The sequence below is a fragment of the Acomys minous genome (assembly GCF_964271855.1).
Source record: "Acomys minous genome assembly, chromosome: 5".
Classification (NCBI taxonomy): Eukaryota; Metazoa; Chordata; class Mammalia; order Rodentia; family Muridae; genus Acomys; species Acomys minous.
This window is the reverse complement of record NC_140494.1, coordinates 128,342,183-128,369,731: the sequence shown is the minus strand read 5'-3', so window position 1 is coordinate 128,369,731 and position 27,549 is coordinate 128,342,183. Positions and strand designations below refer to the sequence as shown.

The following is a 27,549-nucleotide window of genomic DNA, read 5'->3' as shown; positions in this document are numbered from 1 at the left end:
GGAAGGGTCTGCAGAAACTGCACGTGCCCTTTTTGCCCTTGTGGGTGACTGATGGGGCTGTGACTCCCAATTTTGTCAATCCTCATCCTTTTCTTAGTCCTCCATGGTGGAAAGTCTTTTCTTTCTCTTCTTCTGTTTGCAAAGATTTGGATTCTTCTTCACCCAAAACAAAACTCACCCTCAGCCAGTGCACAACGGTCACACAGTGCAAATCTTTTCCCCAAGGGAAGGGCTTTGGGGGGGGGATTCTTATCTAAATCCAGAGTGGAAGGCAGCAGAAGGCATGAAAGGCTCCTGGAAGAATTCAGCATCCCAAAGGAAGACCATGTTTAGTGTTAACAATGAAAGAGAGAAGTTTACTCAAGATTAGAAACGAGTAAGTTTCTTCAAAGCCGCTCTCTCTTACAGGAGCTGGATGTTCCCGACTTTTGGCTGAGAGACCTTGGGCAAGTTGCTAAACCTTGCTGGACCTGAATTTCTCCATCGAGATTGCAGATAGTCTTCGTAAATTCAAAACACTACTGTGATAATTCAAACAAAACCAGAGCTTTGGGAGCTGTGGCGTCTGATAGTAAATACTAATTGTTTATTTTGGTAAGGAACCATTAGCCTACATATTATTGAAATTTATGCATTTTATTTTATATGTATGAATGTTTTGCCTGCATGTATGCCTGTGTATCACATGCGTGTATGCCTATAGAGGCCAAAACAAGCTATTAGACCCCAGACTTGGGGTTACAGATGGTTGCGAGCTGCCATGTAGGTGCTGGGAATTGAACCAGGGTCCTCTGGAAGTGCAGTCAGCGCTCTCAACCTCTGAGCCATCTCTTCATTTCTACATATGGTCTTACCACCCTGATAGGATGATCAGGGGGCCTGGCTGCCGTGAAAGGCTTTCTTTACTCGCACACAACTGAAATAAAGCCCAGGTCATTTCTCAGAGGCTCACCAGCAGGCCCAGCTGAGCAAGGGTCTCTACAGAGAGGTTTTATGGTGGGGTGGGGAATGGTAGCCCAGGTCCTCTTCCAGACACAGAGTAGTCACGCGCCTGAGTGTGGAGTGAGCTCCGCGGACAGCTGGGCTAACTGCTCAGAGCGTCCGAGATTCAGTGTTCCTATCTACAAAACCTGGTAGTTGAACCACGTCAGTTCTTTCTTCTCCAGCTTGCTCATGTTCTCCCTCTAAGCTACCGTGCCAAACCACCTCTTTCTAAGTAGCAGGCTGTCAGACCTGTTTTGAGAAGCCCAGAGGCACCCGCAGTTAAAGACAACCCCCTGAAACAGTTCCCTCTTGCCTTTAAAGCCAGAGGAAGGTAGGCAGTGTCTGCAGGAGGCCACATCAGTGAGAGAGGTACTTCTAGGGCCTCTTTTAAAATTATTTGGGTTGGAAAAAAAGGGGGTGCTTATGAGCTTCCTAGGCTCCTAATAGTTCTCCTGGACTCATGGGTGCACACTCACATGCACATCCAAGTGCACATTCTCACTCACATGCACGCGCGTGCATTCACACACACACACACACACACACACACACACACACACACACCACACACACACACCACACACACACACACACACCACACACACACACACACCACACACACCACACACACACACACACACCACACACACACACACACCACACACCACACACACACACACACACACACACACACACACACCGTAGAACTGTTGTCATATTGTAAAGTACTCTAAATTGTTATGTGGAAAGGGCCCCAGGTGTGGGGGGAGGGGGAGGGTATGACACCTGAGGTACCTTCTACCTGTTTGTTGTTGTGGTCTTTAGGGTAGGGTATCTTACTGTCCTTGAACTCCTCTAGAAGGCTTGGCTGACTGGCCTGTGAGCTCCAGAGGTCTGCCCTCTTGTCCCTGACCCCACCCCCCAGCCTGGGGTCACAAGCAGGCGCCACCAGGCCTACATGCATTGCTTGTTTTTAAATACAGATTCTGGGAGACAGAACCCAAACCCTTATGCTTGTCAGGCAAAGCCTTCAAGAGAGCTTGCCCACACCTAACAGCACAGAGTTTTAAATTTGAGATTTAAATCCTTAAAACAAAACAAAAGAAAAAAAGCCAACAACAAATTCCCATCAATACTCAAAAATCAAAGTATGGCTTCCCGTATTATAAGCTTGCCTGACTCAATTTAGCCAACCACATTTCAAGGTAAACCAAAGGAAATGTCATGAAAATACCACAAATTTGTCACTGTCAGGCTTATCAGTGGGAAAAAACTTTCAGAGTCCTAGACTCCTGGAGGAGACTGTTTTAGGAGCGTAATCTGATATTTGCAATCTGTGCCCAATCTTAGATCAATTAACTCCCTCTGTGGGCTCCTGCGAGGCTTAGGTTGAGAATCGGTTGTCTGGGAACAGAGGTTATTTTCTCTGTGTGGAAGAGGCAGCATCCGTGTCACCGTCCACCCCACTTTCCCCCTCCATCCCCTTCCCCGCTCCCTTGGTGTGGCAACTTCCTAGAGGAGCATTTTCAGAGGCCTGGTGTGCCCGCCAAGGGCTTGCTCAGTGGGGCACGCCCCATTGTCACCTGGCCGGCATTCAGCCTTGAACATTCCCAGGGCTCGTGTGTGTGTGTGTGTGTGTGTGTGTGTGTGTGTGTGTGTGTGTGTGTGTGTAACTGCAGCCCCTTCCATGTTAAACATCAAAGCAAGCAAACACACTAGAGCAAGCAATGCCTAACAATGTAGGAAACCTGTCCTTTTTTTCTTTTAGTTTTACTTCCCCCAACATTACCAATGAGATGACCAGAGTGAAAAATCCAGATTTAACTGGCCCAAGTCACAACACTGTACTAGCTTCACTTTACACACTGGTGGTTTAATTCTAAGAAAAAACGGTGGCCCCAGATGCAATGACCTTCACAGGATTGTGTCTCCCTTCTTATACGACACCTGAGGAACAGGCTGTACTTGTTGTCCTGTGAGGCATCTTGGGTAAAATGGTTTAACCTTTGTCAGCCTCCCCAGCCGGAGCTTACATGAGGCTCCAGCTTTGATACCCTGAACCAAAAAAGGGGCTGTGGGCCTGGTGCCTGGCGCCTGGCGCCTGGCGCATAGGGCCCATTTTCTGATAAAGATGTTTCTAGCTGTGCACACTGAGTGACTATATTTTTGCACCAAACAGAAGGCTATTCCTAGGGCAGATGCAGGTGTGCCCATTAGGGCTATTAAACTGGTGTCTAATCTGGGCAACCAGTGCCTGAGGTCTTAGGCAAAGTGCTATCAATGGGCATCGTGGCTCCTCTGACTTGCCCAGGAAAGAAGGAAGCCAGCAGCGAAAGCCACATTTTGCAGACAGCAAATGACCATTTATTAAGGACCAAGCCACAGCATCTTTTATTTATTTATTTTTCTTTTGAATGGCCAACAATTGCTTCACCAAGAAAGAGCTCTCACTTTGTGCTAGCCTTCTGCCCCTCCCCTTGCCCACCCCCACTCCACCTAGTGCTGGCAAAACTGAGCTTGCTGGGTTCTAGAAGTCAAGGAGAAAAGCGCAGGGAAGGGGGAAATCAGAGCACAGCCCGGGGAAGAGGCTGGCCAATCAGAAACCATGTTGCAAAATGCTGTCCTTGTCTAGGGCAGAAGAACTATTAATGAGAACCAGTACATCTTACTGAAAGTGCTCCAAGTAATCTTGGAACTTTGTTTCAGAAATTCTTAATGGGCATTAATGCTTAGAGTTCACTCAAAAGAGAAATAAATTATGTGTCAGGGTTGCAGAGACCAAGGGCAACAGGCAGAAGAGACCAAAGCATTTAGCAATGTTATGACAATCAAATCTATTATAATTGCATAAAAAGCCTTTAAAATCATTTAGAAGTACTAATTATCAACATAAATAATATTTTAATGTTTCTTTCATGTTAGGGTAGAGCCATTTTAGTAAGAATATTTCAACTTTTTGACCAACCAAGGTGTTTTCTTAGCCATAAAAACAGTTCTACTTTGGTGTGAAAATGGTTATGGGAAATGAGGGAGTTCTTTTTCTGTTTTTTTTTTTTTCAATTAAAAGGTGTGTGTGTGTGTGTGTGTGTGTGTGTGTGTGAGAGAGAGAGAGAGAGAGAGAGAGAGAGAGAGAGAGAGAGAAAGAGAGAGAGAGAGAGAGAGGGAGGGACCCATCTTCCATCTTTAGGTTATATTTTCTGATTTCTTCCCAGAAGTATCTTTTAATTTTGGTCAGGCCAACCAAAGGTATGCCTTCTTTCAAGCCTTGCCTTTATCTTTAACAAAAAGAGTTCCAAGGACAAAGCAGGTCACATTCCAGAGCACACAGATCGTCAATCTCTCTGGGAAAGAAATCTGGGTGTCTTAGAAACTCCTCTGAGAAATGATTATTCTTTACGAAAAGTCCATACTGGAAGGGAGGGGTTTTCTTTGTGGTACCAAGTGCATGATCAAGACCAGGACACAGTGACAATCATTAGACTCTTTATTCTTCCAGAAGGATCAATTTTCATGTAATTTGCATATGAAAAATGGCTTATCCAGAAGATCTCACTCAGGTGGTTTATATTTGACCTCAGAGTTCTGGGCAGCAGTATGACTGACGACTAATGCTTCACCTGGTATTGAGGTAGTAGTGTGTGTGTGCGAGTGTGGTGTGTGTGTGATATGTGTGTATAGTATGGTGTGGTATGTGTGTATGTGTGTGTGGTGTGTGTGTATGCGTGTGTGTGTGGTGTGTGTGTGTGGTGTGGTATGTGTGTGGTGTGTGTGTCTGTATGTGTGTGGTGTATGTGTGGTGTGTGTGATGTGTGTGTGGTATGTGTGTGGTGTGTGTGTCTGTATGTGTGTGGTGTATGTGTGTCCGGTGTGTGTGTGGTGTGTGTATGAGGTGTATCTGTGGTATGTGTGTTTGTGTGTGTGTGATACACATGTGGGAGTCAGAGGGCAATTTTGGGTTCTTTATTTCTCTGGTTTGAGCCGGGCCCTCCCTCACAGAGCTGGAACTTCACCATCGAGGTCAGGTTACTCAGCCTATGAGCGTCCTGTAGATCCGGCTCCCATCTCACCATTTCTAGCATCGATGCAGGCAGCCCCATCTCTGGCTTGAAGATTGAACTCAGGGTGTCAGGCTTGGCAGCAAGTGACTTTTTTGCCTGTTGATCTATCTGCCAGCTCTGCACTTGGCTTCTTATATCGGTTCTGGGATGTGAACTCAGGTCCTCTTACTGGCCAGGCAGGTGCTGTTTTGACTGAGCCATCTCCCTAACCTCCCACGATTGAGAAGTTTAATCTTATACATTGCACTTGAATTCAACAGTAGAATTTATGATACTTTTTTTTTCTGAAAATGCTTTACATTAGGGATCTTGGAATCTTTTGAATCTCTTTCCCTTTGATACACACAAGGGCAGGCACAGACTTGAATTGTTTATGGCTGACTCACCAGGGTGCTGTCAGCAGGAGGCTAAGACGGAGCTATCAGAACCGGTTAGATAAGGATAGCCCAGGGATTACAGAGGAAGTCAGATACTACCTATCAATACATTATACCAACCAGCAAGCTAAACCACAGCTCACGGGGCCTGGGCCTGGTCAGCGCACCATGCCAAGGCAGGTGAAGATGGAGTGACCCCCCCCATCTGCTGCTGATGGTGGGAACAAGAGACTAGGATCATTGCTGGCTATGCCCCAAGTCACCCCGAAAAGAAGTGAATGTGACAAGGTGGAAACAAGGCAAATTGGTTCTAAATCTGGAGGAAATGATCTCCACAGTTAGAGTAGATTCAGGATCCAACAGGATAAAGGACAGCCCGAAAAAGGGGAGGGTTTCACTTATTCTAGAATATATTGAAAACCAAGGATTATAAAAAGAATTAAGAAAAATGCCAACATTTCCCAGCCTGAGTGACAGAGGGAGACCATGCCTCAAAACAACTAGCAAGCAAACTACAACTCCCAAACGTACAACAACTCAACATAGTTACTATTTGGAGGAACAAAGATGAAAAAAAAAACCAGACCATATGAAAACATCGATAATTCAGTCATAAATCGGCACAGTTTGCAGCACCCACTCTGTGTAATGATAGGATTTTAGACAAGATGGCTGGATTGGCCATTGCAGGAAAATATACTTTAAGAAAAGAAGGAGGGTACTTAACCAAAAATAAACAAAACAAAAGGAAAACAAACAACAACAACAACAACTTGTGTGTGTACACACACGCAGGGACTTAGAGAGGCCAGAAGAGGGTGTGGGCTCCCCAGGAGCTACACGTTAGAGGCGTTTGTGAGCGGGTCAGTGTGGGTGCTGGGGATGGACTTCAGTGATTTGTCAGAGCAGCGGGCTCTCTGAAGACCTGTGCTGGTTTGAACGAGAGTGGCCGCTGTGAGCCCGTGTGTTTGAAGGCTTGGACCCCAGTTGGTGGAACCATTTTGGAAGGATTAGGAGGCGTGGCCTTGTTGGAGGAGGTGTGTCACTGGCTTTTGATATTTCAAAAGCTCACGTAATTATTCCCAGTTACCTCTCCCAGCCTTATGGGTGTTGACCAAGATGTGAGCTCTCAGCTGCTGCTCCAGTGCCATGTCTGCCTATAGCTGCCATGTTCCCTACCATGGTGGCCAGAGACTCTCTAACCTTCTGGGGCCCTGAGCCCCCAAATCAAATGCTTTCTTTTATGTTACACTTGCCATCCTGGCTCTTCAAAGCAACCTAAAATCAACTAAGATAACAGCCAAGGTGTTTATTCTTCCAGCTCCAAGAGTATTTGTTTTTTTCCCCCATGAATTTGTATTTGTCAGATTAGATGGGTGATCTCTTTCCCCTGTGGGGTTCTGAATTAGGAATTCTTAGTTTTGTCAATGACCTGATATGTAAATTTGGGTAAGGCAGCTAAATATCCATGTATCTGTTTCCCCAACCTTAACTAAAGAGAGAAAAGGTTGTTTTCTTTCATTCTAAAATTCTACATCTAGAAATATGGCCCAACTGAGACAGTCATGGTGGCACAGGCCAGTTATCTCACAGGCATGTCTCCCTAACTGAGGCAGGAGGACTGCCACAAGTTGGAGGCTAGCCAAGATTATATAGAGAGGTCTTCTTTAAAAATAAAAATAAAAAATACCAGATAAGAAAAATAATACAAAAGGAATGTAGCCATATCTATTAATCTTTGGTTCATGATATATACAAATATTTTCATCACACCATTGTTTATTTTAGTGATGCACCAGGCAGTAGCCACACACATGTCAACAAGGAGGATGACTTATGTCACATATGTCTATGTCATGGGACACTTAATGCTCATGAAACATGAGTTCTAGCGGCAAAAAGTGAGGGAAGCAGAAGGATGCAAAATGCCAAAGAACAATGTTTACCAGAGAAGAACAAAAGCAGCGAAAAGACAGATGGCAAACATATGCACTAAATTAGTGAGAGCGGCTGCTTCTGGGTGGAAGAAAATGCCGCGTCACCTTTTCATGGCTTTGCCTATGTTTTCTGAAATTTCTATAATAAAGGTATATAAATAAAATTTTAACCATAAGAAAAAAGCTAACACGGAAACACCCATCTCAAAGGCCTATTGGGAGGATAAGATGAAACAGTGAGTGTTAACGCTTATTCAAAGTTGTTTTCCTTAGCTTTTAATTATTGCAGGTGTCTCTTTGTGAGACCCAGTTTCCCATGGCAACTGCTAATTGTACGCTTGACCTTTGGTAGGGAACTCTGTATGTTGTGAAGAAACAGGGCTGTGACAGAGCTAGCTACTTTCATGAGGGTTTATAGTGATATGTAATTGGGTTAACAGTTCTCCTAACCAGACTTTACATCTGAAAGCCATGCTTCACCCCGCGTGGTTTATGCACTGCTCAGGAATGAAAGAAGCAAAAGACCTACAGGCCTTTGACTCCTGGGAAGACCAGCACCCTTATCTACCAGACCGAAGTCTCCTAATGGTCACAGAGCGATGCTGGCAACACTTTAGCTCACCACACTCGAAGGCCTCTAGAGAAGCACAGAACAGGAAGTCAAGTTTGTGGATATGGCAGGTTTGGACAACAGTGCTAAACACAAGGCCTTCCTGAGTGGCCTTGAGAAGGAACAGGGGAGGAAAAGAGCAGCTTTCGGTTCAAACGGGACACACTGGGAAAAACAGTACAAGGACTGGGATTTGCTGTAGCAGGGGAAAGGGGCACAGTCTATCAAAATCTTGTTGAAGGGGCTGGAGAGATGGCTCAGAGGCTAAGGGTGCTGCCTGCTCTTGCAGAGGTCTGGAGTTCAATTCCCAGCAACCACATGGTGGCTCACAATCATCTCTGATGTTATCTGATGCTCTCTTCTGCAGATAAAGCACTCACATGCAATATATAAAACAAATAAATCTTTAAAAAATATTTTTAAAAAATCTTGTTGAAGACTAATTGGGTTATCGGTGTATGATAGTTCACCTACTGTTGGCGAGTACGAGAGAGAGAGAGAGAGAGAGAGAGAGAGAGAGAGAGAGAGAGAGAGAGAGTGAGTGTGTGTGTGTGTGTGTTGATAGGTGGGTTGCTCAGTGTTAGGCATCCTCATACTTTGTGCTATATCTTATTATATGAGAGAAGGTCTCTCATTGAACCTGGAGTTCTGATTGGCCAGACTGAGTAGAGTGACAACCCCTGGGATCCTCCTTTCTGTGCCTCGTCAGACCTAGAATTATAAATGTGTAGCATCCCATCCGGCTTTATTTTTCCTAAGTAGGTTCTGAGAATCTCAGAATCATGTGTGCTTGCCGAACAAACCCTGTGCTGTCTCAACTGATGACACACTCTCTCTCTCTCAACCCCCCCGCCCCAACAGGGTCTCATGCAGCCTACACTTGTCTCAAACTCTCAAGGATGACGATGGACTTTCAACCCTCTTGTCTCCACTTGCTGAGCGCGGGGATTGCAGGTGTGTGCCGTCACCCACCCCTGTTCTATGAGGTGCTCAGGACCAAACCCAGGGTTCTGTGCAAACAAGGCAAGCACTCCATCAGTCCAGCTATGCCCCTAGCCCCTGAAAATTTCATAATAGGAGGATAATTCTAGATAGAAAATTATGGCCAGAAAACTGAGAAGCGTCTTCCTCACAGGAAGTGTGAGTGGCTGTGAATGTACAAGTGGAATTTCCTCAGCAACTGAACAGTGTTACTAGAGCAGGTTTCAACGCGTTGCGGAGTAGTTGTAGACGCACCCCGAGCAGAATATTCATTTAAGGGCAGATGAGCTAGCTCAGCTTGTAAAGTTACATGAAGTTAGGCTTGAAGACCAGAGCTCAGTCCCCAGGACCCATATGATAGAAGGAAAGAGGCAACTCCAATTATCCTCTGACCTCTGCAAACGTGCCATGGCATGCGTGCGCGCGCGCACACACACACACACTCTCTCTCTCTCTCTCTCTCTCTCTCTCTCTCTCTCTCTCTCTCTCTCTCTCGAAGCATTCATTTAATGTTATTTATGAAGAATATTAAATATCCTCCTTCCCCTTTAAATTCTTGTTTGCAATGAGGTCTTAATCTTTCCAATCTCAACTTTGACAACTAGGGTAGGTTTTAGGAACACAGCTTGATTTGTACTGGAATTTGTTATGTCCCAGTGAAAGAGGCATGAAACCGCAAGGAGCGGGGGCCGCAAACACACAACTAAAACCCCCGAAATGCAACTTTCAGAATGTGCCCCTGTCCCTCGGGGAGGAGTGACCACAGTGCCCCCTGCAAACGTCTTGATTTTCCTGCGTGTGTTCCAAAGCGGCTGACACATGACCGAAGTATTTCCAACAATCTCTAAGCGATGACGCTGGTTCTGTCCCTCTCAACACAGAGGAAACCCATGCCTCAGTTTCCAAGGAAACCAGCCAGAAAACAGCTCACCCCTCAGGCAGAAGTGGTAAAGCTGGAACCCAGAATCATGGAACATTCCAGCGGTCGGCTTCCTCCCGTCCCAACAGTCCGTCCTTCACGTCATGCTCAAAGGGGCGCGTTAAGCATCGTTTCAAAAGAGACAGGGATGGAGCAGGCCAACCTTCAGGATTTTATCTCCAGTAATGAAAGCAGAAGTGACTCAGCAGAGTGAGTGAGACTCAGCCAGGAGCCTCAGTCACAGAGCCAGCCTGCCTCAGAGAGCAGGTGTGTCACCAGGCACAGCCTCTGCGGCCACTGGACCGCAGATGAGGAGCCACCGAGCTGCGACGAAGTCCTTCATCACTTTCTCGCTGACATGTCTGACTTTTATTGTATACTATGCTGCGCCTTTGTAAGCTGTTGTTTTATCATAGCTTTAAAATGACAGGAAGATAAGGTATGGGTGGAGTTGTTGACTGCTACCTTTTCAGGGGGAGCCATTCAAAGAGCAGACCTCCTTCATCTACAGGAGCTGTGCTCTGCTGTGGGAGCTGGCCATTATAGTGTGTACTCCAATGAAACTAATAGGCCAAGTACCATGCACGGGGAGGGTCCTGTGGGAGTAGATCCTCCCAGCTGGCCCTCCCAACATTTGATTCATTGACCAGAGTTCCTCTTTCTTTCTGCTTAGGAAAAAAAAAAAGGACATTCCTGAGAAATTAAGTTAACTATTAGCCAAATCCCCACAAGCTGCTGGCTTGGATTACATAACAACTCTGTAATTCCAGCAGCTAAGAACAGGAAGCCAGCTAGGATTTTCTCAGATCTCTGTCTCTTTCTCTCTCTCCCTCCCTCTCCCTCTCCCCCCCAGTGCATGCGCACATGTGTTTATGTTCCTGTGCGTGCGCCTACGTACATGTGCTTGTGGAAGTCACCATCTGCCTTTTACATTTTATTTACTTACTGTGTGTGCGCATGAGTGTGTAAGTGTGCATGCGCATGCCACGGCGCGTTTGTGCGCGTACCTGTGTAAGCGAGAGGACAGACAGCTTGCAGGAGTCCGTTCCCTCCTTCCACTATGCAGGCCCCCCCCGGGGGGGGGGTTGAACTTGGCTTGTCAGGCAGGTGTCCTTACCCACCGAGCCACCTCACTGGCCTTGCCTAGCTCTTAAGGACCGTCTCGTGTGGGATGAGAGTTAGTCAGGAAGCAAGAAGGCTGGCCAGAGAGCCTTGGGGATCCTCCTGTGGCTGCCTCCCCAGCACTGGGATTCCAAGCACGTGACGTCACACACAGCCCTCATCACGCTTGCCCTGTGCCCTGTCTTCTCAGAGTTCTTTCAGGTTTCCTGCCTTTCCACCACCTGCCCTTCCCCCAGCCCCAGCCCTATGTGCCTTATGCAATCTAATGGGCTCCTTCCTATTCCTGGGTTTCTTTAGAGATAGGAGGTGTGCCGTGTTACACTTGCTGTGTGATAGCCGGGTTTCACTAAATACCTGGTGCCCGTGACTCCCGTTTGAACCCATAGTCAAATCTTGGAGCCCAAACTCTAGAAACTACACTGGCAACCATTAATGCACCAAGACACTGTTCCAGGGCCTCGGAGCACATTCTCTCTGCTGCAGAGGAAAACGCTGAGGGGAAGTGAGGGTAAAGGTCAGACCTGGCTTTCCTAGAGTGGACAGACCGGAAAGAGGCAGTTTCTTTCCTCAGGGATGGAGTCCCGAGTACTCTGGGTTTGGAACTGGATTGACATAATAGGAGGCAGCTCTCTTTTTCATCTGAGACCAAAGGTAAATACGGACCTGCCTCTGGCGTGGGGAACTAGCACGGGAAAACGGGTTTCTGGGGGCTCTAAAGGATTTGTACCAGGGGAAAAGTGGGGATCTCCCAGTGTTTAGGGGTAGCTGAATATCTGCTTTCACTTAGGAACAGCTTCCTGCATAAAAACGGGGGACGCTATCCTTTCCAGCGAATTAACAGCGGTGTCAACCAGTGCGGTGCTCTCCGCAGTGTTTCACATGAGGAACTACACTCTGCTTATGACCATTTACAGGAGGCAGCAGTGGCGGAGCTACAGACGCCTCAGGCTGTGAGTTCTTTTCCTCCTCCACACTTCCCACACAAAGGCACGGATGGGGCCGCCCCTCCGGACACCTTCTGAGTACCGTGGAAAATTCGAATGTGACCTTCTTTTGGGTTTCCTGAGACTAGATCTTGCTGCGTAGCCCTGGATGTCCTGCAAATGCCATTTAGGCCAGGCTGTCCTGGAACTTGGGGTGATCCCCCTGCCTCCACCTCCCCAGAGCTTGTATTATGGGGATATGTTACCACCCCTGTCTGGATTCCTGCCTAAGGATCCTTTATAAAGTCTTGGCTGAAGGCGAACCTAGGGGTGTGAAGATGGCTCGGTTGGTAAAGTGTCGCCCATGTAAGCATGATCCCCAGCACCCACATAAAGAAGCCAAGTATGGCAGCACACCGCCTGCCACCTCAGCCCTGGAGAGGCAGAGACTGGAGGACCCTCGAGCCTCACTAGCCTGTCAGCCTCGCTGAACCAGAGAGCTCTGGGATTCATGAAAGACTGTCTTAAAAATATTGTGGAGAGCAGTTGAGTAAGACACTTGATGGGTCACCTCTGACATCCAGAAGCATGTGTACACAACGCCCCTGCACATGTATGTACACACAGGAACACACAGACACACAGACACACAGACACACACACACACACACACACACACACACACACACACACGCTGCCACTCTTACTGCTGCAAGCTACAGACCTGTGGGCACTTTCCCTTCTGGAAAGGGCAGTCCACTCACAGCACAGCTGCCCATCTGGATAACCCAGGAGTCCCCAAAACCAGGCCTCCTGCTCAGTAGAGTGGGCACAAGCATGACCCTGACGAGACACTCACATCTAACTTTCTACACTCTCCTCCAATTTTCTAAGTTTTTTTTTTTGTTATTTCAAAAACCTAGCTCTTTATAATAAATTTATACGGTGCCTGGGGGGAACTCCGTCCGTGTTCCGCCGTAGCTCATTCACAGCTCCTCCAGGAGAGAAACACGGAGTTTGCCCAGCCATCAGCCCACAGCACTCTCACATGAGAAGTTGCTGTACGGTAATGACAAATAAACTCCTGTGGGGGCGCTCCCACACTTGGGGGGAAGGACCTATAGCCTAAGTAGGAAGTATCCGGCAAAGAGCCCAGTGCTGCCATAACCAAATGTTGATGCCTTGCATTGTAGAAATTGTCATAAAGCATGTTCTTTGAGTGATTTTTAAGAAAGCTTGTGTGTGTGTGTGTGTGTGTGTGTGTGTGTGTGTGTGTGTACCATCTTTGCACAGGTATCTGGGAGGCCAGAAGCTGGTGGGTCTTCTGGAGCTGGTATTATAGGTGGCTGTGAGCCATCTGATGTGGGTGCTGAGGGCTGAACTCCAGTCTTTGGCAAGAACAGCAAGTGCGGTTAACCCCTGCCGCACCTCTGCACCTTCAAGCCATTATGGCATGCTCCATGCTTACACCGAGCATCAGCCGCTGCTTCCCCTTTCTTTTCAGGGCACCCACATGACAAGCAAGCCTTCAGGAAGGGTGAGTACGTGGGACCCACTGCCCAGCATGCAGGCACTCCCTGAGGGGATGAACTGACCAACCTTTGCCCACTGAGCCATCTTGCTAGTCCAACCACTCATCCGTATGACTCACTTTGGCACAACCACTGCTGCTCTGAGAGGTCTTACAGAGCACCCTTTCAGCAGTGACAAGCTTGTTGAAAAGGAGGTGACACTGCTCCAGGGGAAGGAGGTGACACTGCTCCAGGAGGAGGAAGTAACACTGCTCCAGGGGGAGGAGGTGACACTGCTCCAGGGGGAGGAGGTGACACTGCTCCAGGGGGAGGGGACCAGGGAGTTAGCCCCTGGGACAGACTATCATGCCTCCAATCCTAGGGCAGAGGCAAGATGAGGCTGTTTCAAGGCTCTCCTGCCTTTCTGCCTGACAGAACAGGGGGTTCCACACACTCCCCAAAGTCTTGGGGACTGAGTGTAACTTACATCCAGTTCTAGTGTGTGAGAGCAGGAGACCTTTCAGTCCACAGAGCAAGGAAAAGCTTCAGGCTTCCCATTACCCCCGTGGCAAATGCTCCTTCACCCTGAAGCATCTGACTCTTCAAGGAACAAAAGCACCTGGCTTCTCGGCCAGAACACTTCCCCCAAATGCACACATTCTACTTTTGTAGAGACCTCTGATTTTGTAAAAAGTGGTCTCCTATTTCTTTTGTCAAGAATTCTTCTCATTTCTGTTTTGTTGTTGTTGTTGTTTTGTTTTATTTTGGTTTTGTTTGTTTGTTTGGACTGGGCTAATTCCCATGGATGAATCAAGATTCAGTGAAGGCCTTTCCCAGGTCTTTACACCCAGGGCATGTTATCTGTTTATCTGAAGTTCACCTGCATACTGACTTGACACATTCTGCTGTGCAAATTACACACAGCCCAAGAGCATCAGTGAATGGATGGGTGGAGCCATGTTTTACTTCCCGGGTCCACATCCGTCCCTAGGGAAGGGCTAAGTTTTCTAAATCATTGTTTACCCTTTATCCGTGCACTCCTTATACTGTGCGCAATCCAGCCCTCACCATCTTCTCTTCTAGAGGTCAGAGAATACAACCTATTTCTGGCTCAGTACAGGAATCACATTAAAAATTTTTTTTTCAATTAAAAAAAAATCTCTGGGCCCTAAGTCCCTCTTTGAGAATCTGGCATATAGTAGCTTACTGTAAAATAGCTCTTGGATATTTGTTGGATGAATCAAAAGTGTCTTCAAAAGCTGGATAGGTAGTTCAGTTATTCAGGTGCTGAGCAAACCTGCTGACTTGAGTTCAAAACCCAGAACCCACATGAAGGTGGAAAGAAGAGAACCAATTTCAGAAAGCTAGACACACACACACATGCACACGCATGCACAAGCATGCACACGCACACACACATGCACACACACACACGCACACACACATACATATTCATACACACACACACACACACGCACACACACACACCTGCACACACACACATACACACACACACACACACACACACACACACACACACAGAATTTAAAAACAGCAACAACAGTGCTTTCAAGAAACATGAAGCTCCTGGCAAGAACTCTGTCCTCTCAGACATACTAAAGCCTAACTCGTCTGACATGGGTGATGGACAAGAAGTGACTTGAACGGGTAGGGACTGAAGATTGGTCAGCACAAGTTTCACCAAGCAAGACAGTATCTCATGAAGGCCTGTGGAGAGACCTTCACCTGAGACCCAGCTCCTTGGATGTTGGGGAAAATGTTGAGATTTCTATTGCTCACTCACTCATTTGCTCACTGCCTTTAGGGCCTGCTCCATGCAGGGGGCCCTGGCAGCCATCCTTGCTGTGACAAACTCCTTGCAGTTGCTTGACCCAGCTCAGCATGCTGCCTTCCCCTCAGTCCTGTCCTTGTCTCCTCAGCCCACTTTTGAAAGATGCCCCATTCTTCTGTATGTCTGATGTGCTCAGTGCTGACCTCCGAGCCTGACAGGAAGACGGATGAGGCAGTCCTGGGAAGGGCCCCGAGGTTACCAACCAGTGCTCCATCAGTCTCTGGCACTCCGAAGGCCAGGGGACTCTAGGATGACGCCAATTGCACAGAAAGGTTACATCTCTGTGATTTCTAGATCGCTCCAGAGAAGCATTAACTGGCCAAGCTCCATGCAGGCCTCCTCAGAAGAGCATCTTAAGAGGGTGATGGGGGTAAGCAAGAGGGCTTGAGGACCACGGTTCAGGGTTACAGCCTAGACCACCATCGACAACCGTAAGGGGCTAAAGCAACACCGACCGGCTATGGCCCACTGGGCCAGGCTCTTCCCTTCTCAAAGGCCCTGGCAACTGGAATACTGAGGGTGCCCTTCTTACAGTGTGCTTGGAATCAGTGACCTTAGGCATAGAAGTCACCCAACAAGATCCAGGATGGGGGAACTGCTCTCTGGGTATGTATGTATGTATGTATGTATGTATGTATGTATGTATGTATGCATGCTCAAGAAAAAAAGTCACATCATGAATAGAACATCATTACTGTTAGCTATCCTTTATCAAGACTTTATGCAGATTAACTGTAACAGCTCATGTGTAGGTGACTGTGAACACACACACTAAGAGTCCTAAAACTTGTTAGTTCCTTAGGTGATTTCTATGGTGCTATAGTTAGGGTTCTTTGTTGTTGTTGTTGTTGTTGTTGTTTTGGTTTTTTGTTTTGTTTTGTTTTTTTGCTTCTGCTTTTGAGTTGGGGGTCTTGTGTGTCTCAAGCTGGCCTCAGCTCACAGGGCTGCTTGGTCTTGTCAGCTCAACACAAGCTAGAGTCATCTGAGAAGACAGAACTTCAGCTGAGAAGACAGGCCCATCAGTCAGCCTGTAGGCAAGCCTGCAGGGTCCACTGTGGGCGGTGCCACCTCTGGGCAGGCGCTCTTACAAAAGCAGGCTGAGGCTGAGGGAGCGAGTCATGGCTATCAAGGCAAAGGTATCACCCCTGCCCATGGACTCTGCTTAGTTCCTGCCTCCAGGTTCCTGCCTTGAGTTCTCACTCCGGCTTCCCAGTTATAGAGAGTGACCCGAGACTGCCAAGTTGAAATAAATCTTTTCCTCTCCAAGCTGCCTTTGGTCAATAGAAGGAAAGCTAAGCAAACAGACTTGAACTTCTGCTCCTCCTAAGTGCTGTGGGTGTAGTCATGGAACACTGTGCTCCTTTTCCCTTTCCTTTCCTTTCTTTTTTTTTCTCTTTTTGAGACAGAGTCTCACTATGTAGACCAGGCTGTCCTCAAACTCCTAGGAACCCATCTTCCTCTGCATTCTGAGTGCTAGGAGTAAAGGCATGTGTTACCACTCCCAGCCCCCTGATCCTCTGATAGGGAGCTGTGGATGGAAGCCGGGGCCTTGTACACACTGGACCAGCGCTCCGTCTGCCAAGCGTCATCACCAGCTCTTAAGATGCATCTGTGGAGGCTGACCTTAACTTAGCCGGCCTGGGAAGGACCCCTCTACTTCCATGGTCGCCTTGTGTGAAACATGCCTGTTCCTCTCTCAGCACTTTCATTCAGAATATCTGTGGCAGTGCTGTGGAATATTCCAACACGTCCTCTTGACCTCTATCCATAAACAGCTTTCCTCACAAAGAGATGTTCCGAGTTTAGGAGCCCTGCTATTTTCAACAAAGAATTAATTGCGAAGTAATTAAGTTTAGACAGGGGAATAGATGAACCCTGTCTATCATAAAGGGACAGTGTAGACGGTGACATACTGAAGTGATGCCTTAGATACACACACACACACACACACACACACACACACACACATACACACACGTGCTCACGCACACAAACATGCACACACATGCATGCACACACACATAAGCATGTATGCACACACGTACACACACCATACATGTGTGCACACACACATACACACATACCACACACACATACATACCACACACACACCACACTCATACAACACACACCACAACCCCCACACATACACATGCAAACACACACACACACACACACACATACACATGCAAACACACACACACACCCCGTACAATGTCTTTTCTAAGTGCACAAAGAAACATCCCATCACTTATATTGACAAGATAAATCTAAGCTGCTTAAGGAAGCCCTTAATGTTTCTCTCACTAAGTTGCAGGGTTAAGGACATCACCCTCAATGCCACGGAGGGTGACGTTTGCTCTCACCTCAGGAAGCTCTCTGAGGACTCAACCCTACTGACAAATACAGAACTAAGGCATGCTGGCCACATTCTCAACCTTCTTCTGCACCTACAGAGCAGACAGAGAGCACCAAGGGGTCCCCGTGGTCCCCTGTGACTAATCAGGCGTGTGGCAGTGGGGCAGAGGGGGCAGTGTGGCTGAGTGGGCGACAGTGGCCAGCAGGCTTGAGCACTGCAGCTTGGGAGCTTAACCTGCTTACTGGCGATTAGGCTGCTGCCACCCTAGACACTGTCTCTGGTTGTCTCGGGGAACCAAGGAGGAGTTTGCAGTTCTTATCGCCTTCATCTTTTCTGACGATGGTGTGAGGAGGCACAGGAGAAGTCTATGAGGCAAGATGCTCCCCACCATCCTGCGTTCTGGTTAATGAACTACAATGCCAAAAACCCCATGCTGAACCAGAAACACAGTACTTGGTTTCTATTTTTTAAAAAAATGCACACACTTTAAATAAAGAAAGGAAGAAGAAGAAGAAAAAAAAAAAGACAAAAGAAAGAAAAACAAAACCAAAGAAACAAATGGAAAAGGCCAGAATAAAATATATTAAAAAATAAGTTTTTAGAGTAATTGGCATAGTTTTCCATTTACAGTATGTATAATAAAATAACCTTGATTTTTGACGGTTGAAGTTCTCTTTAGAGAACTGGTTCTTACAAATGCCAGAGCCCTTCCTGTCCTCAGAGAATCTGGCTCTGGGGTCTGGGCAGCACAGCTGTGTGATGAAAGCCACAGCTCCGGGTTCATCTGGCAGAGGGTCACATTTCGGTGCATTTTTGAAGATTTCTGCATACTTCTCCCTGGCACCTCTTCATGGTTTCAGCCTAGAGGTGAGGTGTGGGAGGGTCCTGGAGGTGAGCTGTGGGAGGAGGAGCCTGGAGGTGAGCTGTGGGAGGAGGAGCCTGGAGGTGAGCTGTGGGAGGAGGAGCCTGGAGGTGAGCTGTGGGAGGAGGAGCCTGGAGGTGAGCTGTGGGAGGAGGAGCCTGGAGGTGAGCTGTGGGAGGAGGGTCCTGGAGGTGAGCTGTGGGAGGAGGAGCCTGGAGGTGAGCTGTGGGAGGAGGAGCCTGGAGGTGAGCTGTGGGAGGAGGAGCCTGGAGGTGAGCTGTGGGAGGAGGAGCCTGGAGGTGAGCTGTGGGAGGAGGAGCCTGGATGTGAGCTGTGGGAGGAGGAGCCTGGAGGTGAGCTGTGGGAGGAGGAGCCTGGATGTGAGCTGTGGGAGGAGGAGCCTGGAGGTGAGCTGTGGGAGGAGGAGCCTGGAGGTGAGCTGTGGGAGGAGGGTCCTGGAGGTGAGCTGTGGGAGGAGGAGCCTGGAGGTGAGCTGTGGGAGGAGGAGCCTGGAGGTGAGCTGTGGGAGGAGCCTGGAGGTGAGCTGTGGGAGGAGGAGCCTGGAGGTGAGCTGTGGGAGGAGGAGCCTGGAGGTGAGCTGTGGGAGTGGCCTGGAGGTGAGCTGTGGGAGTGGCCTGGAGGTGAGCTGTGGGAGGAGGAGCCTGGAGGTGAGCTGTGGGAGGAGGGTCCTGGAGGTGAGCTGTGGGAGGAGGGTCCTGGAGGTGAGCTGTGGGAGGAGGAGCCTGGAGGTGAGCTGTGGGAGGAGGAGCCTGGAGGTGAGCTGTGGGAGGAGGAGCCTGGAGGTGAGCTGTGGGAGGAGGAGCCTGGAGGTGAGCTGTGGGAGGAGGAGCCTGGAGGTGAGCTGTGGGAGGAGGGTCCTGGAGGTGAGCTGTGGGAGTGGCCTGGAGGTGAGCTGTGGGAGTGGCCTGGAGGTGAGCTGTGGGAGGAGGAGCCTGGAGGTGAGCTGTGGGAGGAGGGTCCTGGAGGTGAGCTGTGGGAGGAGGAGCCTGGAGGTGAGCTGTGGGAGGAGGAGCCTGGAGGTGAGCTGTGGGAGTGGCCTGGAGGTGAGCTGTGGGAGTGGCCTGGAGGTGAGCTGTGGGAGGAGGAGCCTGGAGGTGAGCTGTGGGAGGAGGGTCCTGGAGGTGAGCTGTGGGAGGAGGGTCCTGGAGGTGAGCTGTGGGAGGAGGAGCCTGGAGGTGAGCTGTGGGAGGAGGAGCCTGGAGGTGAGCTGTGGGAGGAGGAGCCTGGAGGTGAGCTGTGGGAGGAGGAGCCTGGAGGTGAGCTGTGGGAGGAGGAGCCTGGAGGTGAGCTGTGGGAGGAGGAGCCTGGAGGTGAGCTGTGGGAGGAGGGTCCTGGAGGTGAGCTGTGGGAGGAGGAGCCTGGAGGTGAGCTGTGGGAGGAGGAGCCTGGAGGTGAGCTGTGGGAGGAGGAGCCTGGAGGTGAGCTGTGGGAGGAGGGTCCTGGAGGTGAGCTGTGGGAGGAGGGTCCTGGAGGTGAGGTGTGGGAGGAGGAGCCTGGAGGTGAGCTGTGGGAGGAGCCTGGAGGTGAGCTGTGGGAGGAGGGTCCTGGAGGTGAGCTGTGGGAGGAGGAGCCTGGAGGTGAGCTGTGGGAGGAGGAGCCTGGAGGTGAGCTGTGGGAGGAGGAGCCTGGAGGTGAGCTGTGGGAGGAGGAGCCTGGAGGTGAGCTGTGGGAGGAGGAGCCTGGAGGTGAGCTGTGGGAGGAGGAGCCTGGAGGTGAGCTGTGGGAGTGGCCTGGAGGTGAGCTGTGGGAGTGGCCTGGAGGTGAGCTGTGGGAGGAGGAGCCTGGAGGTGAGCTGTGGGAGGAGGCTCCTGGAGGTGAGCTGTGGGAGGAGGAGCCTGGAGGTGAGCTGTGGGAGGAGGAGCCTGGAGGTGAGCTGTGGGAGGAGGAGCCTGGATGTGAGCTGTGGGAGGAGGAGCCTGGATGTGAGCTGTGGGAGGAGGAGCCTGGAGGTGAGCTGTGGGAGGAGGGTCCTGGAGGTGAGCTGTGGGAGGAGGGTCCTGGAGGTGAGCTGTGGGAGGAGGAGCCTGGAGGTGAGCTGTGGGAGTGGCCTGGAGTGAGCTGTGGGAGTGGCCTGGAGGTGAGCTGTGGGAGGAGGAGCCTGGAGGTGAGCTGTGGGAGGAGGAGCCTGGAGGTGAGCTGTGGGAGGAGGAGCCTGGAGGTGAGCTGTGGGAGGAGGAGCCTGGAGGTGAGCTGTGGGAGGAGCCTGGAGGTGAGCTGTGGAAGTGGCCTGGAGGTGAGCTGTGGGAGTGGCCTGGAGGTGAGCTGTGGGAGGAGGAGCCTGGAGGTGAGCTGTGGGAGGAGGGTCCTGGAGGTGAGCTGTGGGAGGAGGAGCCTGGAGGTGAGCTGTGGGAGGAGGAGCCTGGAGGTGAGCTGTGGGAGGAGGAGCCTGGAGGTGAGCTGTGGGAGGAGGAGCCTGGAGGTGAGCTGTGGGAGGAGGAGCCTGGAGGTGAGCTGTGGGAGGAGGAGCCTGGAGGTGAGCTGTGGGAGGAGGGTCCTGGAGGTGAGCTGTGGGAGGAGGAGCCTGGAGGTTAGCTGTGGGAGGAGGAGCCTGGAGGTGAGCTGTGGGAGGAGGAGCCTGGAGGTGAGCTGTGGGAGGAGGGTCCTGGAGGTGAGCTGTGGGAGTGGCCTGGAGGTGAGCTGTGGGAGTGGCCTGGAGGTGAGCTGTGGGAGGAGGAGCCTGGAGGTGAGCTGTGGGAGGAGGAGCCTGGAGGTGAGCTGTGGGAGGAGAAGCCTGGATGTGAGCTGTGGGAGGAGGAGCCTGGATGTGAGCTGTGGGAGGAGGAGCCTGGAGGTGAGCTGTGGGAGGAGGGTCCTGGAGGTGAGCTGTGGGAGGAGGGTCCTGGAGGTGAGCTGTGGGAGGAGGAGCCTGGAGGTGAGCTGTGGGAGTGGCCTGGAGTGAGCTGTGGGAGTGGCCTGGAGGTGAGCTGTGGGAGGAGGAGCCTGGAGGTGAGCTGTGGGAGGAGGAGCCTGGAGGTGAGCTGTGGGAGGAGGAGCCTGGAGGTGAGCTGTGGGAGGAGGAGCCTGGAGGTGAGCTGTGGGAGGAGGAGCCTGGAGGTGAGCTGTGGGAGGAGGAGCCTGGAGGTGAGCTGTGGGAGGAGGAGCCTGGAGGTGAGCTGTGGGAGGAGGAGCCTGGAGGTGAGCTGTGGAAGGAGGGTCCTGGAGGTGAGCTGTGGGAGGAGGAGCCTGGAGGTGAGCTGTGGGAGTGGCCTGGAGGTGAGCTGTGGGAGGAGGAGCCTGGAGGTGAGCTGTGGGAGTGGCCTGGAGGTGAGCTGTGGGAGTGGCCTGGAGGTGAACTGTGGGAGGAGGAGCCTGGAGGTGAGCTGTGGGAGGAGGAGCCTGGAGGTGAGCTGTGGGAGTGGCCTGGAGGTGAGCTGTGGGAGTGGCCTGGAGGTGAGCTGTGGGAGTGGCCTGGAGGTGAGCTGTGGGAAGGGCCCTGGACGTGAGCTGTGGGAGGTGTGGCCTGGAGGTGAGCTGTGGGAGTGGCCTGGAGGTGAGCTGTGGGAGGGGCCCTGGCTGCTGCCTGTGGTTACAGGGAAAGAGGATGCTCCCACTCTGACTTTCCATCACACCCATCACAACCCACAAACAGAGTTGTCACACCACCTGTGTGGCTCTCTGAAGATGCTGCAGGCATGCTTTGACAGGGTGGGGACAGGAGGCTGAGATACAAACAAGACAAAAAACAAAACAAAACACAAAACTGACATGAGGCCCCTCCTCAGTTGTTTCCTTTCCCCTGGCGCGAGGTACACAGGCGTGGAAGGTTTTGCTTAAATGTCCTAGAGGAAAGTAGAATTTTCCCCTAAGATAAGAACTTGAGAAAAGATGATGAAAGACAGCTTGGGGGAGAATGAGCTAGGACTAGTCACCCAGGGCTGCAAATTCATCTAGTCACAAAGGCCCTGAGCCAAGGCTACTACTCTCTTAGAGACAAGCACAGGAGGCCTTTGTGGGTCAACTGTTCAGTTCTACGCCATGGCTGCCCTTTGGTGTGGCACAGTGGTGGCTCCAAGTCTTTCCCATGAGCACCCTGAACTCACACAGCCCTGCTCTTACCACTGACCCGCACGGCAGCTTCCTGTATGTGAGTTTAGTGGGTAACAAGCTGACTCCTGGACATTCCTGTGTGGCTTTGGGAAGTTGCCATCGCTCGTTGTGAGCCCACTGAGGCACAGCTGAGTTCCCTCCCCAAAGCTCGTGATGACTCACTTCAAGTTCTTACGGGTTTTATTTATTTTTAATGGGGAGGGGGTCGGTCAGCACGATAGTTCAGTGGGTTAAGACTCTTGTCTCTAAAGCCTCGGGGGCTAAATTCAGTGCCTGGGACCCACCTGTTGGCGGGTAAAAAGCCAATTCCTCCAGTTTGTCCTCCGACTTCCACATGTGGGTTGTGGTATATGTGCACCCTCAACACCACAAGTACACACAACACACACACACACACACACACATACACACATGTGCACACACACTGAATAAATAAAAGAATATGTAAGTTCTCAGGGTTTTAAATTTTTTTCTTTTCCCCACTCTTATTATAATATTTACGAGCCCCTCTCCTAAAGAAAGGAACCGAGAAAGAACAAATATTCCTACCTACACAGTGATAACAGCTTGCATGCCTTCATGGTCTCCTTTCAAACGGTCAGAGGGCATGCTGTTGGTTTTATCTGAAGACCAATGCTGTTTCAAACCCCAAATAAGGAATTTTGACACAAAGTGGAAAATGAGGCAAAGTTAAACAGAATGCTGGTTTGAGTTTTTCTGAAATTTCTGTGGACTGGAGTTTGGATATAAATTTTTTCCACTCATAACTTACATTATCAATTTGTAAGGAAAAAAAAGGCCACAAGTATGCTGGGAAGGACAACCCTGTGACTCCTGAACAGTTACTTAACTGCAATGTGATTTAATCAAAAGGCCCAACAATTGCAGGGCGACAGGCCACAGAATGAGCAGACTGGGACACGTGCCCGTCTCCAGCATGCGATTACCACACATGCGAGTGAAGGACACTTGCTGAAATTAGCACGCTATAGAGCAGGAACTATTTTCTTTGGTAACTAAGTCCTTATAGAACAAACTTCCAGAGGTTTGTTTAAATGAGAACTTCGCTTTATTCCCTTTTACTAACCCACAAATTCTTCTCTTTAAAAAAATGTTTTTGTTTTGTTTTTAGACAGTGTTATTGCATAATGCTGGCTGGCCTGGGACTCACTGTTTAGACCAGGCTGGCCTCAAATCCATAGAAATTCACCTGTCTCTATCTCCTCCATGCTGGAATTGAAGCTGTGTACCGACATACCTGGCCCTTTAAAGAGTCTTTAAAAACAGACAGACCCCAGCAAGGGAGGTTGCTGAGTGGGTGAGGCTCAGTGGGCAAGTGGCTCAGTGGGTAAGGCTTAGTGGGCAAGTGGCTCAGTGGGTAAGTGGCTCAGTGGGCAAGTGGCTCAGTGGGCAAGTGGCTCAGTGGGCAAGTGGCTCAGTGGGTAAGGCTCAGTGGGCAAGTGGCTTGGTGGGCAAATGGCTTAGTGGGCAAGTGGCTCAGTGAGTAAGGCTCAGTGGGCAAGTGGCTCAGTGGGCAAGTGGCTCAGTGGGCAAGTGGCTCAGTAGGCAAGTGGCTCAGAGGGCAAGTGGCTCAGTGGGCAAGTGGCTCAGTGGGCAAGTGGCTCAGTGGGCAAGTGGCTCAACTATGCAAACACAAGAACCCCAGTTTTTACTCCCAGCTCCCACAATGTAAAAAGCTGTGCTTGGCTGCGTGAGTCTGTGAGGGGGGCAGACAGACCGTCTCTGGAGCTCACTGGCCAGCTAGTCTAGGCAGCCTGTGAGCCTAAATACAGAACCCTGGGTCAGTGTAGAGTGACAGGCGAGGAGGGCCAGCATCCACTACTGTTGTCACACACCTGTGTAGAAGTGAGCACATGCCTCCCTTCACACATGCACACACACACACCCGCACACACACATGCACACCTGTGCGTATGCACACACACACAAAGAGAGAGAGGGGGGAGGGAGAGAGAGGGAGGGGAGAGAATATGAAGAGTTTATTGTGTTCTGTAGACTTAAGAATTAGGCAAGCCAGGAGATAATTTCTCCAAAGGGAAGATAATTTATTTGCTTAATGATCCTACGAGGACCTAATAAGCGTCACCCCGCTTAGAAGAAATAATAATACTTTGCTTTTATGTAGAATTTTTCTCCAAGGAGAGCCAAGTATATTACAGATCTACCTAATTAATCTTTCTAAGGTCCCCAGGTGAGAGGAGGTGAGAGGTCTTATGGCGTCTCGGGTGAGGAAGTGGAGCCATAGAAAGCAGAGAGAAAGAGGAAGCTGTGGGGATGTAGGTCTCGGTGGTCTCAGGTCACTTATCATCCCACTGAAGAGTCTCAACTCGGATGTTCATTGCCAGATGGACAAAGGGACAGGATTTGTAGCCCTGTGCTCAGCCTCCTCACCTTCTCCCCGTCACTGGGCTCATGGAAGCCTGGGTTTGGTGGGAATGCCAGCGAAGGAACGCACAGCTCCCGACTTTCTGTGTGGCTGCCTCCACAAGACCGGAGACAGAGATAACTCAGATTTTCCATTCCTCACTTGACCCAGTGCCTTCAAGTAGCACGTCAGCCCTTGGCTATGGATTTTCTTTTCAGTTTAGTGACTTTTCTACTAAGTTTGGTGAATAGTGAGGCTTGGTGTGAGGTGTTTTTTGGAAGGGAGGATAGTGTAGTAAGCAAAGTTCTGCTTTAACTGCATAGTCTATTTCCATAGCTCCTGTCTGTCGAGGCGACCGGAGACAGGCTAGAAGCTTACATCCTTGGTATCAGCAGAGATGGAAACCTGGCAGGATCTGCCCTGCTGCCTGCAGCACAGCCTCGGCTCATCTACACATCCCACTGGCCAAACAGTGTGTCCCATGGTTGCAAACATCTTACAGACACAAGCTGACGGCAAGGTCTTGATCAATACCGATGAGCAAGAAGTGTCTGTGCAGTCTGAGAGAGCTTTCAAAAGCAGATGATAAACAAGGCCCATATCAACATACCTAGCCCTTAAAAAATTCTTTAAAAACACAAAACAAAACAAAAGAAGAACCTTCCTAAACTTGACAGTCTTATATCGGGACATGATAACTTTGGTAACATCACACCCTCAAAAGACAGAATCCCTAAGAGAAAACCGAGCCAATTAATATACTGACTTTGTGTGAGGTGAACTATGTCTTCTGACCTACTGTGATAATAACTCATTTCTGATTCTCACTTACTTTAGCTCAAATGAAGTTGTCATTTGTAAGATGGAAGTTACTAAGGTCACTGTGTGTTTAGACAACAGAGGCACACAGTGCACGCTGCAGCAGACACCACGCTATCTGGCGCGGACTTTATTATGCCAGTTGCATGGCCCTCAGGTCTTGAGTCTGTGGGCCTCTCCTTCTTCCTTCCCTTCCTCCCTCTCTCCCTCCCCTCCCCTCCTTCCCTTCCTCCCTCTCCTCCCTCCCCTCCTCTCCTTCCTTCTTCTGTTCCTCCACTTTTCTCACCCCCTCCTCCTCCTCTTCAAAATAACAAAGTGTCACCAGCTTCCCATCTCAGTGGCACTTGGGTGTGACTTTGTTTTACACAGTGAGCTTCTTCGTCATTTGTGTCCGCGCGCGCGCGCGTGTGTGTGTGTGTGTGTGTGTGTGTGTGTGTCCCACAGTGGGTGGGAGAGACACTCGGCAGTAGCTTCTGTTGTAGAAGGCTGTGGTGGAATGTGCCAGAACATTCGCACAGCATTCCTTTACTTACCTCCCCAGACTCCCTGTTACATTCTGACATCTCTCCCTCCTTCCCAGCCCTTCCGATTCCCCACACGTCCACCCTCCCCACTCCCAGGCTACAGCAGCAAAGTGCGCCTAAGTCTGTTTGGTATTAGAGTTAGAATTATTTATATCTTGGAGCTCCAGCTTGTTTATGTGGGAGAATCCTGAGAAGGAAGTAAATCGGGAGATCTATCTGCTAACAGGGCTACTAGGGGTCAGGCTGAAAACAAGCCATGACGATAAGGTAAAATCCACACTCCGAAGACAGCTATATGCCAGCTCGCAGACACCACAGGCCTTGTAGGGACAAGGCCTTGATGTGACCCCAGGGCAGCCGGCAAAGGGCCTGTGAGCAGGCAATGCAGTGCGCCGCCATACACTGCCCCCACCCACTTCCTCCTGTAGCTCAAAGAACTCCATATAAACCCATCCTTGAACTGCCTACATTTAGGCTAATTTTTTTCCTTAGCAGCAGTAATTAATAGCTCCTCTTATCCACTGAGTCTTTACTATGTACCCGATATCTTACATGTAGCTCCCGTTTAATTCTACAACATAAGAAATTATAGTATCCTCATTTCATTAGAAAGAAAAAACTTCAAAGATGCAAAATCTCATAGCTCATAAGAAGCAGGCTGAATATGAAAAGCCAGGGTCATGGTGGTCTGAAGACTCTTGGGTTCCTTGAGCTGCCCAGCCTCCTCAAGTTGCCCAGATATCAAGGCTGCACGGAGGAGGGGCCAATGAGGCTTCTGGCATAGAGGCAAGAAATAAATAGCAAGAGTTTGGTCAGTTTGGTGGGTTTTACCTTGACGTCAGTCCCCAGAGCACTTGGAGGTTTGTGGAGTGGAGTGGGCCCCTGCATTGTGATCTAGGCTCTACCACTCTGGACAAAGCTCAACCCTGCCTTAGACTGGGGCTTGGGAGGACAGAACACCTATGTTAAAAGCTGGTCCTATGAATGAACAGGACACACACCCATATATATGTGGTGCTTTGAATGAGAATGCCCCTCATAGGTTCTGGTTTTAATACTTGGTCTCCAGTTGGTGGCACTGTTTATGGGAAATTTAGGAGGTGTGGCCTTGCTGGAGAAAAGCATAAAGGTTCAGTCAACTTCCAGTTCATTTTCTCTGCTTTGTCCTTGTGGTTGAGGATGTGAGCTCTTAGCTTCTTGCTTCGGCTGCCAAACTTGCCTGCTGCCATGCCTTCCTGTCATAATGGGTTTTTATAT

General features: G+C 49.8%; 2 protein-coding genes across 7 annotated transcripts in view; one reads left to right on the top strand and one right to left on the bottom strand.

Annotated features, from left to right (window-relative positions):
* The window catches only part of RORA (RAR related orphan receptor A), a 764,431-nt gene that overhangs the window by 208,195 nt on the left and 528,687 nt on the right, over positions 1 to 27,549 (bottom strand). The window lies entirely within an intron of this gene.
* On the top strand, positions 9,627 to 25,943 carry LOC311597118 (uncharacterized protein). Of its 4 annotated transcripts, none has more exons than XR_014779096.1 (4): positions 9,627 to 10,133; positions 11,560 to 11,639; positions 11,776 to 11,938; positions 13,416 to 14,157. XR_014779096.1 is itself a non-coding variant. In XM_084781236.1 (4 exons), exons 1-4 carry the CDS (start codon positions 11,562 to 11,564, stop codon positions 25,460 to 25,462), a joined length of 408 nt encoding a protein of 135 aa, XP_084637362.1. In that variant the 5' UTR covers positions 11,212 to 11,561; the 3' UTR covers positions 25,463 to 25,943. The 4 variants fall into 4 exon arrangements, 1 of the variants encoding a protein (XP_084637362.1); XM_084781236.1 differs by lacking the exon at positions 9,627 to 10,133 and adding an exon at positions 25,286 to 25,943 and having other exon boundaries at positions 11,212 to 11,639; positions 11,819 to 11,938; positions 13,416 to 13,448; XR_014779097.1 differs by lacking the exons at positions 9,627 to 10,133; positions 11,776 to 11,938 and having other exon boundaries at positions 11,212 to 11,639.